Source organism: Dermacentor andersoni, chromosome 4 (assembly GCF_023375885.2).
Source record: "Dermacentor andersoni chromosome 4, qqDerAnde1_hic_scaffold, whole genome shotgun sequence".
In the NCBI taxonomy this organism is placed as follows: Eukaryota; Metazoa; Arthropoda; class Arachnida; order Ixodida; family Ixodidae; genus Dermacentor; species Dermacentor andersoni.
The window spans coordinates 58088083-58103855 of NC_092817.1; the positions used below are offsets into that span (position 1 = coordinate 58088083).

Below are 15773 nucleotides of genomic sequence, written 5' to 3' on the forward strand. Positions count from 1 at the left end.
CATGACAAAAGACACAACATAATTCTTCAATGGCTTCCAGAACATTGCAGCATCGGCGGGAATGACCACGCCGACGAAGCCGCCCGATCTGCCCATGAAAGTGGTCAACGTATCTTGATTCCGTTTTCGCGAACAGATGCTGCAGCTGGGCTTCGATTGATGTCCCGTGAATGTACTTTGCGTCTGTGGGACTCGAACGTTTTCACCATGTGTCGTTTGCGTTCGTTGTCTCCCGACATATGAATGCACCTACCGCCTGGGTTACCACGACGTGAACAGGTCATGCTGTACCGTCTGTGGCTAGGCGTTCCATTTATGAACGCATATGCTTTCCTTATTTGAATGGCCAGCAGCACCCCGTGCGACACATGCAAGTGCGATGAGACGCTCGCACATATTATCTGTGTCTGCCCGCGATATAGTGCCCAGAGGCAAGTTATATGCATAGTACTGGACCAGTTGGACAATCGTCCACTATTAGAACTCAAAGTTTCATGTCAGTACTTCCAAAGAACATCTGCGCTGAAGGCCTTACTCGTGGTATTAAGGTTCCTGAGGTCTATGGCGCTTCACGATAGTTTTTAAGAACGTCGCCCCCTACCGCTCTTTAGTGTACGCGGTTTCTTCGTGCTCGTCTCTCTTTCTCTCTATCTCCCCCTTCCACTCTCTTTTTCTTTTTATCCCCCTTAACGCTTCCCCCCATGCATGGTAGCGAACCGGAACTACCTCTGCTTAACCTCCCTGCCTTTCTATGCATCCTTTACTCTCTCTTTCTCTGGAGTCGACGATGACGAAGTGTCTCTTGAAGGAGTGTTTTTCTGCCTCTGGCTATTTCTGTGAAATATCTCCAGTGTATTTAACAGTCGTCGCGCCTAGTTCGGTGTAGATGGACGTGGACCATCCAGGGCGTCTGCCGGAACTGGTGGCGTCAGCGACGGCCGCCTCCAGGAAATGGATCGGGCTACAGACTGACAGTGACAGCGAAGGCACCCACGTCTACTCACTCAGCAGCGAGGGCCCTTCGGATGACGAGGACTCCGAACTTGTGCGGAGCTGCAAGGCGAAGAGAAGGAACACCAGGACCTCTTCGTCCTCCAGTAAACTGTTGAGCCCACGCGGAGCCCCGGCGCCAACACTATCTTGTTTAGACCTGTGATACCCAACGGTAACATGAAACGGCTTAATAGGCAATCTGTCTCGATTCAGCTGGAGACCGTGGTGCCCAACAAAATCATGGACGTTAGAGTGAACACCCGCAAAAATGTACTGGCGGATGATATTCTGCATGCGGGTGCACTTAGCGTCCTACTCAAGGAAGGACGGTAAGTGCATCCGCATCTAGATGGCATGCAGGTGCGCTATCACATCTTGGTGGGCTCTGATGTCATCCCTAGTGTCATATACGACGTAGACCTGGCCATCCTCAGCAATGACTTGCCGATTCTCGGCAAAGCAGCGAGTGATCATGACGTCATTGTTGATGCCTTGCGCCTGGAAAACTCACGTTGCCTAAAGATTATGTTCGAGGGCAAATGCATACCATCGCACGTTGAGGTAGGCCACTTTCGTCATCCTGCCCGGCTTTTCATTCCGAAACCTCTGCAGTGCCGTAACTGCATGAAACCAGGACACGTGAGCGGCGTCTGTGAGGACGAAACAGTGTGCCCCCGCTGCGCTGAGCCACACGCCGCGAGTAAATGGGCAGCCAATGTCATGAAATATCCAGACTGCCACGGATATTATAAGGCTTCATCAAAGGACTGCCCAAAAATTAAGAAAGAAATTGCTATCTTAAAAGTAATGGCAAGAGATCATTCCTCTCATCGAGAAGCCGCCGCTATAATCAGGAAGCGACACTCCCGTCGCTGACGTTCTTCAAGGAAAGCTGCGTCGGTGACGCGTGTGCCACGTCCACTGTCACCTCCTCCACTGCCACCCAGGCCACGCACATCAGAAAGGGCTACAAATGACAAAGGCACTGAGAAGAATGTGGACACCGAAGCCTGGCCTGTGTTGCCAAAACGGCAACCACCTGCAGAATCACTGCCCGCCGACGGAAGTAGTCTACTTCGAGCGCCTCCTGCCGGCAAATTGGCTGAACAGGTTCGGCAAGTGGTTATGTTGGTGCGATCACTAATGAATACCATTCGCAGGCTACTGAACAAGCTCCGGGCACCAACAGCTCAAAGCGCAATGCAAATACTGGATGCACTGAATCCAGTACTTGCAAGCCTATTATAAGCACCATGGCTTACCCAAACTTTTCTTTTCGTACTGAAGTTAGAACTGCGACGATCTTTTAATGGAATGCCAGAGGCTTCAATTCCGCATCTAAGATTTGCGCCAATTTATCTTGAAGTATCGGTTTGCTATACTCGTTATTGGCGAACCGAACGTATCAACTCCTTACAGATTATCTGGTTACGAAGTTTTTGCTTATTGCACATGCGATGAACGAAGCAACGTTCTCATTTACATCCACACGGAATCGACCTATGTTTCGCATACGGTTCAGGCTCATGACTACGACCAATACATATGCCTCTGCGTCAGAAAGAACAAAGTGCCTTTCACTCTTATTGGTTGTTACATCTCCCCATCAAGGCAGTTTGACTGTAAAAGACTGAAATATATAACAAAGGAAACTGATGACCCCTGGGTCATCACTGGGGACTTTACTGCGTATCACTTGCTTTGGGGAAGCACCAAGATCAACTCAAGGGGAAGGAATGTTGTGTCGCATGCCTCTGATTGTGACCTCTGCACCATGAACGACGGTAGCCCGACGTATCTACGTGGTCCGGTGTGTAGCAGCTGCCTCGACTTGCCCTTAGTGTCACGGAGCTTCATGTCACATGTTAAATGGTTTTGCGACATTGAGACTCACGGGAGTGATCACATTCTCACATACCTAAAGATTAATTGACTCGCTTAGTCTTTCCCTCATGGTACCGTCGCTTATGGAAGAAGCGTGTCGGGAAAATTTCGCCGGCAACGTCGACGACACCATCGTAGAAGCAATGAAATCTGTCAAGTGTTTATTATCATTGTCGTCAAAGCGAGCGGATTTCAACATTGAACTTGAGAGAGCTCGTGCTATTCGACGGCGTGCAGAGCGACGATACAGACGCACTAAATTAATTTATGATCTCAGAGACGCAGGACGCATTCAGAAGAAAGTTCAGCGTCGCATAAACAAACTAGAGAGTGAGCGATGGAAAAGATTCTGTGAGTCACTGGACCGTCGCAAGCAGCTTTCACCCATCTGGAAGACAGTCCGTGGTCTTCGTTCATCCCCGCAACAGCGACACCTATTTGCAGGTTTGGACCTCCATCTTGGCCAAAGTGAGCTTGGTGTGGCGGAGGAATTCTGTGTGAGAGTCACTGGCGAGCCTGTCAACACCAACATTGATGTGAGTGACCTCCCTGTGACTCGGGTACCAGAAATGGACGTGTCCTTTACTATGGAAGAACTCGAAGCTGCCTTGGCTATTTCGAAACGATCATCCTCTCCAGGCCCTGACGGCGTCACCTATGCTGCCCTGGGACACCTTGGACAAGAGGCAAGAAGAACGCTTCTGAGCAGTTTCATCAACTCATGGCATAGAGGTAGTTTCCCGGCAATGCAAGTTAAGTCGGCTAGTACCTTTGCTGCAGCCGGTAAAATCTCCATTGGATTTGGCCGCATATCGCCCTATCACTCTGGCCAGCTGCATCGGAAAGGTGATGGAAAGGATGGTGCTTGCACGTCTAGAATGGTATCTCGAGCGTTACAATATCTACCCAGCTTCCATGGCAGGCTTTCGTGAAGGTCGTGCCTCATTTGATCGCGTCACTGACCTGACAACGTTTGTGCAACAGGAGAAAAGCCGTAAGCGCATATCAGTTGCGCTCTTCCTCGACGTGAAAGGCGCGTATGCCAACGTTGGACATGACGCCGTCATCAACTCCCTGGAGACTATTGGAATTGGAGGCCGCATGATTCGCTGGTTATCCGTCTATACCGGGTGTCCCAGCTAACTTGAACCAAGGGTTTAAAAATGAAATATTGGGGTCAGGAGAGTGAAACTACCTGCATATTGGTGACAGGCATTTGGCGCACCACAGGAAATTTTTTGTATTGCAATTACTTAACTAGTAATTAAAATAATTTTTTTAAAATTTTTAATATTGACTTTAGACACTAAGTGTGATTCGCAAAGTTGGAGAGCACTTTCAGAAACCCCCATTCCATTATTCGCCATAAAGAAAACCTTACGTGTACCTCTTTTTTCGAGCTCGAAAGAAAGCCCGCGAAATACAAAAAAAACCACGTGACGAGCGCATTCGCGCGCCGCGATCGTGCTTCTCTCAACCGTGCTTTCAGTGAACGAAATCAGCTCCGGTATTCATTCGGCGGCCCCGTTTCAGAGGCAGGCCGATATCTTGGTGGTGGTTTCTTCGGCCGTGTCAGCCAGTTCGCGCGTGACGGTGTAAATTGCAGCGAGTGCGCTGCGCTTTGCAGTCGCGATAAAGACTGCCAAGCTCGAAGTTTTCAAATGAGAGGAGTTTTATTTGCCAGTTGCAAAGAAAATAAAAGTGGCGGTTTATGGCTTGGCTGTGCGGCGATGACAGCCGTGGCATGCGGTTGTCCTGACTCCATTTCATTTCGGTTTCTTACCAATTATAAAAAGTGCTCGAATAGGTCACCTTGTGCGACGATACAGCTATGGCATCTTGTAACCAAATCAGCCGTTGCATTTCGTATGACAGCCTCAGGCATGTTTAAACAGACTTCCGTTATTTTGTCTTTAAGGTCTTGCGGTGTGGAAGTTGGTGTGCTGTACACCTTGTCCTTGATATGACCCCACAAAAAGTAGTCCAGAGGTGTCATATCAGGAGACCTGGCTGGCCAGTTCACGGGACCTAGTCGTCCTATCCATTTCTGCGGGAACGCTGCGTCGAGCCAGGTCCGAGCCTTGGCGCTGCTGTGCGCGGGGGCGCCATCGTGTTGAAACCACACATTTGTGGCCCTGGCGAGCGGTAGATCCGAAAGGAAGTCGTCAACGGGTCCTCTGAGGATATCATTGGTGTAGCGATCTGCTGTCAGCGTCTGGTCGAAAAACACAGGCCCGATCAAACTACCGTCGAAAAGTCCACACCAAACACTAAATGACCACTGGTACTGGTGCTGCGTCTGTAAAACCCAGTAGGGATTTGAATCGCTCCAGTAATGAGCATTGTGCAGGTTCACCTGTGAATTGCGCGAAAAACTAGCTTCGTCACTCCATATCACTTTGTTCAAAAAATCCGGGTCGTCCTGCATCTTTATCAGAATCCAATTAGCAAAATCGGTCCTGTTTTGGAAGTCCCGTGGCAACAGATTTTGATGAAGCTGTACGTGGTACGGATGCAGGCGGTGTTTGCGCAGTATTCGCCAAACTGATGACCTGGAGACTCCGGTATCCTCGCTCACGCTGCGCACGCTTGCTTGGGGTTCCAGAGCGAACAGCGATAAAATATGCGTCTCGAAGTCCTCGTCAAAAACAGGTGCTCTGTGTCGTGTGGACGTAAAACTGCCCATCCGTCGCAGCGTCTCGAAGGCACGCAGGATCGTTACTGAACTTGGCCGCCTGCCTGGGTGCCATTGTTGCATAAGGTCTGCAGCGCGCCTTCTGTTCCCATGACATGCACCTAGAGCCAGAACCATGTCTGCTTTCTCTTCATTTGTAAACGGCATGTCTGCAGTGCTAGTAATCACTACACCAAAGATTCAGTCTCGCATGAGAGTGGCATAAGAAGAGCACACGACAAACTGTGCTTCACCGCTGCTTCCAGCTTTCAAAATCCTCATTAGGAAACTGCAACACACAGCCGCCAACACCTCGCGGCGAAACATTATTCCCTGTATTTCTCTTTTGCTTCTGAGTGACAAAGCAGACTCGCCATCTCAGTATCTTATCAGATTGGGACTAAGTCGTCGTCGCCGGGTGCCAACTAGCTGACGCGGACGAAAAACCCCCGCCAAGATATCGGCCTGCCGCTGCAACGGGGCCGTCGAATAAAGGCCGGAGCTGATTTCGTTCACTGAAAGCACGGTTGAGAGCAGCACGATCGCGACGCGCAAATGTGCTCGTCACGTGATTTTTTTTGTATTTCGCGGGCTTTCTTTCGAGCTCGGAAAAAGAGGTACACGTAAGGTTTTCTTTATGGCGAATAATGGAATGCGGGTTTCTGAAAGTGCTCTCCAACTTTGCGAATCACATTTAGTGTCTAAAGTCAATATTAAAAAATTTAAAAAAATTATCTTAATTACTAGTTAAGTAATTGCGATACAAAAAATTTCCCGTGGTGCGCCAAATGCCTATCACCAATATGCAGTTAGTTTCACTCTCCTGACTCCAATATTTCATTTTTAAACCCTTGGTTCAAGTTAGCTGGGACACCCGGTATAACTCGCCAGTCGTTTTTGTACAACAGAAGATGACCCCGCAGCTGCATATTACACTTACTGCAGCGTGCCTCAAGGAGGAGTAATGAGTCCCACGTTGTTCAACGTGACACTCATTGGCCTGGCTGTCATTTTACCTAAAACAATCTACCTTATACGCAGATGACATCTGTCTTTGGACGTCTGCGGTCACTCGCCTTCAGGTTCGCGCGCGATTACAGCAGGCAGCAACTTTTACATCAGCATATCTTCAAACACAAGGCTTGACTGTATCGACCGAGAAATGTGTATTAATTGCATTCACACGTAAACCCATGACACCGTACCCAGTCTCCAATAATGGAAACACTATCACCTATGGAAAGACCCATCGATTCTTGGTTGTAACAATCGACCGAAATCTTTACTGGAGCCCTCATTTATGTACCTGAAGAAAAAACTGGTCGATTGCCCAGGTACTGAGATTCATGTGCGGGAAAACATGGGGTACATCTGTACGCTCCATGCTTCAGTTGTACAGAATATATTTCTAGGCTATTTACTCTACAGCCTTCCAGTGTTGTCCAGTACGTGCAAGTCAAATATTCTCTCATTGGAGAGCTTACAGGGCCAAGCATTGCGCACGTGTTTAGGCCTTTGTCGCTGTGCATCAACAACTGCAACAATCGTGCTCGCCGAGGATCATCCCATCCAAACATACACATGCGTTGCTGCGGATTGCCTCAGGACGCATATCCGTCATGTTTTCCGCGTCCCTGACCATCGCTTGGAGTTCTTGCCATCGCAGAGACTGCGTGCAACGTTTTCTGAAGTTATAATCGCCCATATAAATTGTCTTCCATTAGGATATATGCCAGCAGCATGGCTTTCATTACCCTTGTGGTGTCTCTAATAGCCTCAGGTGCGCCTAAGTATTCCGGGTGTATAGAAGAAGGCCAATAACCCAGCAATAGCTCTGAAACAGATGACGCTGTAATTAAACAATGAGACATACGGGGACCGAATACACATCTATACTGATGGTTCGGTCTCACCTACCAGCTTTTAAGGTGCCGTTGTCTTTCCGGCTACGAAAACCACAATCAAATTCAAACAGTTCCACCTGACAAAATCAATCGTGGCAGAGCTAGCTGCGCTGCGTGCTGCTGTCAAATATCTCCTGCAAGAGACACCTTAGAAATGGGTCATATTTTGCGACTTTAAGGCAGCACTTCAGAGTCTGCATTTTACCCTATATCATAGGACTAATGAGCAGCTGACATATGAAATAAGAAAATATCACCATCAAGCTATCGCGAAAGGGCATGAAATTATATTCTAGTGGCTACCTGGACATACCGCCATTGTTGGTAATGACCTCGCCGACGAAGCCGTCTGCCCATCTGGAAGCCCGACCAGTTACAATCCCCTTATCCAGAACCGACGTTGCAAGAAAGCTTCATACTGTGGCTAAAGCTATGGCACACAAATACTGGTCTTCTCGCAATCTCCCGAAGTCTCATCTTCATATGCTGGATCCATCGTTAAAGCTACAAGTGCCATAAAATGTTTCACGCTCTGAGCGACAGTATTGTGCGGCCTCTGGCTCAGGGTGGCATTCACGAAGGTATACTCGTTCCGCATTGGAATGGGGGATACGCCAATTTGCGACTCTTGCGGAACCACAGAAACGACTGAACACATCCTATGTACCTGTCCCCTACAGGACATCGAGCGTGAAGCTCTCCGGACAGCACTGAACCAGCTGGACTCTAGACCATTTTCGGTAATGAAGATCCTTGGACCCTGGCCATACGCGTCGATGACACGGAAAGCCACGAAAGCGCTGTTGAAATAAATCAAGTCGACAGTTCTCGGGAACGGTGTGTAGACTCGGTGCGAACCTTCAACTGTGCGCCGAAACTGTGCTCTCTCTCTTCATCCCCGTCCCCCTTTCCCCAGTGCAGGGTAGCAAACAGGACGTGCGTCTGGTTAACCTCCCTGCCTTTCCTATCCTCTTTCTCTCTCTGGGGATATTTAGAGCGTCCTTTAATTCTTAATCGTGTCTTGCTTCCAAACGCTGTAGAAAGAGTGTTTTGCAAGCGTGAAAACACGTGGCTGCGCAAGTTGAAGGCTTCTAGCAATATCGAAAAGCAATAGAAGAAATTGCGGAAAGGAGGGAGGGGGGGGGGGCAAGCGAAGTCTTTGTCATTGTTTTACGCACGTTGTTACTGTTTCCACCTAATTACCGTCCTTAGCAAGGAAAGAAAGAAAAAAGAGAAAAATGACCAAAAGAAGAAAAGAAAACAAAGAAAAAGCAAGAAAAGTAAATTCTACTATCACTAAGGAAACAGGACATGTACTACAAGGGCGCACTTTATTTAAAAGTGTTTTCTTACGTTGTAATGTTTGAGGCACCTTTCCATCACTCGAAAGTCCTGGCTTATCGGAGTGTGAAGGAAAGCCTTGGCGTATCAGAGCTTGTGAACCTCTCCGATGAATAGAATCCGGTTGGTACTCCTGTCTCTGATGTAGTAGAGGAAGGGGCGATTCACGATGAACTCGATGGGCGGCGGCGGGTCGAAGTTAGCCGATTTAAACACTGTCGAGATCCCAGTCACTGCCGCCGCGATGGTTCCTTCCTCGTTCACCTCGACGGCCGCCTTGTGCACAGCGTTCGATATCATCACTCGGACGCTTTCGCTGATACCGCTGAAATTGGCCGATCTACCGAAGACAGAGTTCAAACCGAGGGCCTTCATCGCTGGCACTAAGCCGTAACGAAGGCTCATTTCAAACTTGGGCAGCTGGAGTATGACCTCTCTGAAGCTTAGCTTGCCGCTGACATCTTCGAGCATGTCGAGGGACATGCCGTCCCGGACCGCCGCGAGTCCAGAGGAGTTGTCCGGAAGCAGGACCACCATGCTGAACCTGTCACCCTCGTACGGTATCTCGACGGCAGAGGCATGATAGGCGTCTACTCTTGTGTGCGGAAGATCTGTCCTGAGGTGCATCGCCGGTTTGCTCACCTGGCTGGTTCCCTGGTTGAGGAAAGGTTTGTCCACCGTCTCACTGGCGTTGAATGGGGTCTCCCAGGCGCCCTTGAAGTAGACGGCGTTCAGGATGAAGAGCACGATTTCCAGCCGCTGACCCTCTGGTAAGATGCCGGAGATCTTGCCCCTGGTCTTTTCGCGCACCCACGCATTCACTTCCGCCGCTACCCTCCGACCGTCCCCGTAGAAGTCTGCAGACCTCACATCCGCGTCGAAGATTTCGAGCAGCTGCTGTTTGTAGCTTTCCGATATGGGAAAGCCCACCTGTGCTAGGACCATGTTGGCCACGTCCAGAGTGAGATTGGGCGAGCTCGAGAGTTCCAAGAGGTTTTTGTACGCTGCGAGCACTCTGTCTCGGCCGGTAAGGCCGAGAAAGGTGTGACCGAACACCGAATCCAGCTCGGCCTCCGAGTTTCCCCTGGCGCCGACGTAAGCCATACCAAACGCGGCGGCAATGCTAGTCGGCGAGAAGAATACATTTGACGAGGGCTGCTGGGCTGCGAGGTACTTCAGCAGGTTCACGCCAAACTGGTTGTGGGCCCTGGCGAGCAGCGTGTTGTCGTCGGTCTCGCAGTGGGCGACGGCGAGAACTGACGCGAGGAAGACAAATTTGACGAGCATGGGGAGAGCTTTTGCGAATGACTGTCCGTCGGCTGCGCAGACTCCTCTTTTTAAACTCACGCGCGGCTACCTCAATTTTTTTGCCCGGGGTATTTGTTCTTCTTGGGTTCCGCGACGCCGACGATCTCGAATTGCATCTCTCGCGAGACACAACATTGGACGCCCGCCACCTCAAGGGTATGCGATTGCTTCTGTCTTTGTCAGTGGCAGACGGCATTTTATTTCCTCTGCCGCGAAATAGAGCTCGGGCATAGGTTTGTCGCTGACGGCGACGGAAATAAAGACTGAGGGACTGCCTTGAGAAAACGTTCTATTCCGGGGGACGGTTGATGCCGCCGTTTGCATTGCGGCAGCATAATGCAGATGTCTTGTATTCCACCGCGCATACAAGAACCCGAAGAACGGCGTCAGTAAACATTTCAAAACGCGTATTAAAGACCAAGACACATTGTATATACTCTTGTAAGGGCCGCACCCGTGTAAGGGCCGCACCCCCAACTTGGCAACACAAAATTGGAATGAAAATGATTTTTCAATCGGAGATGCAATCTCGTTCGGTTCCCCAATTCCTCGCACGCGCAGAGGCGAAATCTCGCGCGCTGCGCACTTCCGCGTGCCACTACTAGATAGTGAGAGATGCGCATTGTCCTCTGATACAATGGTACATCCGGGTATATCGGGTGTGAACAAGTCACTGGCTGCGCCGGCACCATTTCGACCAAACGGTTCGGTCCCCTGTAAGGGCCGCACCTCGTCAGAATTGTGAAGGTGCGCCTCTTATTCGAGTCTATAGGTAGTTCCGTTTTATGAAAGGTGTCTTCGAAAATACCGCCCCTACCTTCTAGATATGTCGTAGCAGTCGGCGTTTTATTTTTTTTTCTTTATTCGTCCCTTTGTGTTGGAATAAGAACGGACAAAATTAAAATATGCTGCATGGCTAGTCAAAAGGAAAACGTAGACCCTCTCTCAAGCAACTCACTCCCGCAAAGCCAGATACCTGGCCGGGGGCCTGCTTGTCCCCGTCGTGTAGACCGGTAGGTGCCCGGCGGAGGGGATCGAAACACGGACCTCCACCCCCCACCCGCCCCCGCCACTCACCCCCCATGCCAAGTCGGTCACCTATACTCATTGGGCCATGCATAGCTTCAGGGAACCAAAAATCAAGCAGAACGACGACAACGACATCATGTCTACGACGGACGACGACTACGGCGTGGCTACGATGATGTCGCGACAATTTCAGGGACTGCCCAACGGCTCACACATAGACGACTCGGGATCGAATAGGTTAAAGAAAATGTGAGCTTTCTCGCTACTTCCTCAGCCAAGAAAACGCAATGATGATATACGCGACAGATGCTACATAAACTGACTGAAGTAGCTTTACCAGCTATCACTGTAAAGATAGTCTGATCGCAGAAATTAGTGCCTTTCTTATGGCATCACTTCGTTTTAAAATGCTTGACAGGAGCATGCAGGAGCATGCTGGACTTATGCGGTTCAATGTTGAGACCAATCGATCCACCCTCACGGGGGTCAAACGATTCGCCCACTTTCCTGGGATTCGATTTCATCGCCGTGCACACAACTGAGGCAGAGTGTAGCGCAGCGGCTTCCCTTTCCCTGTTACGCCCCCCCCCCCCCCCCCCCCGCTATGTTTTCTTTTCGTTTTTTTTTTACTTCAAACCAGTATATTAACCTTCTGGCCGTTGTCTGCCGGGTGATCGTGTTTGATCATTGTATGATCGAGGCCATAAATCGAGCCGCCTGGTGACAGATAGGCGACATCGTCTGTGTGGCGTAGGCAAATACTCACCGGGCGTTGGTCCGGTTACGTGATCGGCAACGTCGGAATCGAAGATAGTTGAATTGCCACAAAGACCAAAGCGGGAAAAAGCAACAACTCATCTCTTTGCCGAGAAAACAGCGAGTGAGACAATTCTAGAATTTTCCAAGAAGGTTGGTCCCATGACATTTAAAAACATTTTCCTGTAAGTAGGCCGTGAGCACATGCAAATGAGAACATGAAAGGAAACTTATGGCGCGATATACAAAGTAGTTGACAGGCACACCAAGGACGCTGAGTGTGCTTGTTTTTCGGTCGTGTGTGTGTGTGTGTGTGTGTGTCTGTGTGTGTGTTTGTGTGTGTGTGTGTCCGGAAATATAGAGCAACGGGATGCCACAACAGAGGGGACGACGGACATGTGTTCATGTGTTCATCGTCCTTTCTGTTGTGCCGTCCTTTCGCGCTGTATTTCAATATGGTTATGCGTAGTGGTTGGAGATAATTTTAGAGAAAGAGGGAGAGAGAAGGGTGATCGCTACAGCTTAAATGTATCGGTATTTACCATATCTTTCATGTTGGTGATGTTTCGCGCGTCCTTTAATTCTTAATCGTGTCTGGCTTCCAAACGCTGTAGAAAAAGCATTTTGCAAGCGTGAAAACATGCGGCTAGGCAAGTTGAAGGCTTCTAGCAATTTCGAACGAAAATAGAAGAAATTACGGATGGGAGAGGGGGGAAGTCGAGCCTTATGTCATTGCTTTAAGCACATTGATACCGTTTCCACCTAATTTCCGTCCTTGGAAGAAAAAAAAAACGATAAGGAAGGAAAAGAAAAAAGCAAGAAAAGGGCATTCTACTATCCCTAATGAAAATAGACAGAAAATGTACTAAAAGGGCGCACTTTATTCAAAAGGTGCGTCTTCTTACATTGTAATGTTAGTGGCACATTTCCATCACTCGAAATTGCTGGCGTACCGGAGTGCGAAGGAAAAACTCGGCGTATCAGAGCGTGTGAACCTCTCCGATGAAGAGAACCCGGTTGGTGCTCCTGTCCCTGATGTAGTAGAGGAAGGGGCGGTTTACGATGAACTGGATGGGCGGCGGTGGGTTGATCTGAGCCGAGAAGGGCACGAACGTGAGCGCAGTAACTGCAGTCGCAATGGTTCCTTCCTCGTTCACCTCGACGGCCGCCTTGTGCACAGCGTCGGATATCCTCACCCGGACGCTTTCGCTGATGCCGCTGAAGTTGGCTGAACCTTCGAAAACAGAGTTCAAACCGAGGGCCTTCATCGCTGGCACCAAGCTGTAACGAAGGCTCATTTCAAACTTGGGCATCTGGAGTATGACCTGCCTGAAGCTTAGTTTGCTACCGACATCTTCGAGCATGTCGAGCGACATGCCGTCCCGGACCGCCGCGAGTCCAGTTGGGCTGTCCGGAAGCAGGACCACCATGCTGAACCTGTCTCCCTCGTACGGTATCTCCACGGCAGAGGCGTGATAGGCGTCTACCCTTGTGTGCGGAAGACGTGTCCTGATGTGCATCGCCGGTTTGCTGACTTCGTTGGTTCCTAGGTTGAGGAAAGGTTTGTTCACCGTCTCACGGACGTTGAATTTGGTCACCCAGGTGCCCTTGAAGTAGACGGCGTTCAGTATCAAGAGCACGATGTCCAGCGGCTGACCCTCTGGTAAGATGCCGGAGATCTTGCCCCTGGTCTTTCCGCGCACCCACGCATTAACTTCCGTCGCTACCCTGGGACCGTCCGTATGGAAGTCAGCAGACCTCACATCCGCGTCGAAGATTTCGCGCAGCTGCTGTTTGTAGCCTTCCGATATGGGGAAGCCCGCCTGCGCTAGGACCATGTTGGCGACGTCCAGAGTGACGTTGGGTGAGGTCGACAGCTCCAAGAGGTTTTTGTACGCTGCGAGCACTCTGTCTCGGCCGGTAAGACCGAGAGCGGTGTGACCGAACACCGAATCCAGCTCGGCCTCCGAGTTTCCCCTGGCGCCGACGTAGGCCATACCAAACGCGGCGGCAATGCTGGTCGGCGAGAAGAATACATTTGACGAGGGCTCCTGGGCTGCGAGGTACTTCAGCAGGTTCACGCCAAACTGGTTGTGGGCCCTGGCGAGCAGCGTGTTGTCGTCGGTATCGCAGTGGGCCACGGCGAGAACCGACGCGAGGAGGACAAATTTGACGAGCATCGCGAGAGTTTTTGCGAATGCTTGGCCGTTGGCTGCAGAGACTCCTCTTTTTAAACTGATGCGTGGTGACCTCCATTTCTTTTTTTGCCCGGGGTATTTGTTTTTCTTGCGTGTCGCGACCACCAACGAAGATCTCGGATTGCACCTCTGTCGAGACACAACGCTCAACGCCCGCCGCCTCAAGTGTACGCGATTGCTTCTATCTTTGTCAGCGCTTCGTTTTATCCTCGCCAGTAGCAGACGGCGTTTTATTTCCTCCGCCACGAAAGAGAGGTTAGGTATACGCTTGTCGCTGACGCTGATGGAAATAGGGACTGGGGGACCGCCTTGAGAAAACGGTCGATGTCGGAGGAAAGTTGATGCCGCCGTTTCCACTGCGACCGCATAATGCAGATGTTTTTTATTCCACCGCGCACCCATAGGCCCAAAGTACGGCATCAGTAAAGATGTGAAAACACGTATTTTGACAAAGACACACGAGGACGCACTACTTCCGTTTTATGGAAAGTTTATTGCCGCGATCGCATTGGACCGCCACAATGTGCAGCTGAAGCTGGGAGGAGTGTTACTGGACTGGCTAATGTTCATGCAGGCTTTGTGAGTGGGGCACACGTTGTGGTTAGGATCATCGATGGCATGTCGTGGTCTCTTCCGATTTCGCCAACTTCTTCCATTTCTTTCCACTGCAATTATGATCCCAAAGAAAGCTGTTAGAATTTGGTAGTCGCATTCGTAAAGTGGGTCGGTTGTTTATCTTACGTATTCTCTGGAATGTGAAAGAAATGATTATATATTGGCTGGTTTCCACAAAGGTGCAGTCAATATGTTTTGTCGGAACAGCGCAGTATTTTCCATGGTTCTTAAAAAAAAAGGCGGCAAGTTTTGCCTCTCTCTCTCTCTCTCTCTGCAATGGATCAATATCCCTATTGTCAGAGAACAGAGTTCTTGTTATAACCTATAGTCTAAACGTGCTACAAAACACTCCCGCAAAGTTTCTCCACCTGCTTCGCACTGCCACTGTAGGGCTTTCCGCGCATATAGTACTTCAAGCAAATCATGCGGTTCTGCATGGTAGCGATGTTGTAACACACAAAATTAGACCCTTAAAGACAGGATGCAGGAGTATCTTCTTTATTGACGGGTGCTGCTCATCACAGAGATAAATTAGCCCAGACTGTTTCATCACTTCTCTATAAACCTTTCGCTACAAGAAAGAAACAGATTTTTCACGAAACCAGGTATTGCCTAAATAGACCGTGCCATATTTATCAAATATGAACGTAAATAATTTTTTTGCAGATCCCTTATTGAAATTGGTGTTCGCTACTGTCTCTAATAAGGCTGCAGCATTTCCGGCTTCCATAGCCAGCACATTCGTGCTGAGCATGTATTGGTGGCTGGCCGGGTCATCGCTTGACTGCAACTTTTGTCGAATCCATCGTGTACTATGCGGGTCTTCGTTCGTTTAACCACGCAGTCTCGTCTGATGCGATCCCTTGCATGCAATGCTTACGAGTAATAACCAGCTATTGCTTTTCGCTGAGCTCCCTGAGAGCATCTTCTGTTTTGTTCTCCACATCCAAGAGCACTTAACCAAACTGTCGTGAAAGCTTGGCTCACCACAATGCTGTCTAAAGCTCAGTTAACCATTGGTTGGTAGCAGTGCCGCCCTGATACCAGTGCCCGATCAATCAGGACGAGCGC

The 15773-nt window shown here is 49.7% G+C and overlaps 2 protein-coding genes across 2 annotated transcripts; both read right to left on the reverse strand.

The window, feature by feature from the left end:
- Positions 1-8223: 8223 nt before the first annotated feature.
- On the reverse strand, positions 8224-10083 carry LOC126536135 (iripin-2-like). Its single transcript, XM_050182998.3, has one exon. The coding sequence runs from the start codon at positions 10081-10083 to the stop codon at positions 8884-8886; it is 1200 nt and encodes a 399-aa protein (XP_050038955.1). The 3' UTR covers positions 8224-8883.
- Positions 10084-12750: 2667 nt separating this feature from the next.
- LOC126536134 (iripin-2-like) lies at positions 12751-14090 on the reverse strand. The gene has a single exon (XM_050182997.2). It carries the CDS (start codon positions 14067-14069, stop codon positions 12870-12872), a length of 1200 nt encoding a protein of 399 aa, XP_050038954.1. The 5' UTR covers positions 14070-14090; the 3' UTR covers positions 12751-12869.
- Positions 14091-15773: the final 1683 nt, after the last annotated feature.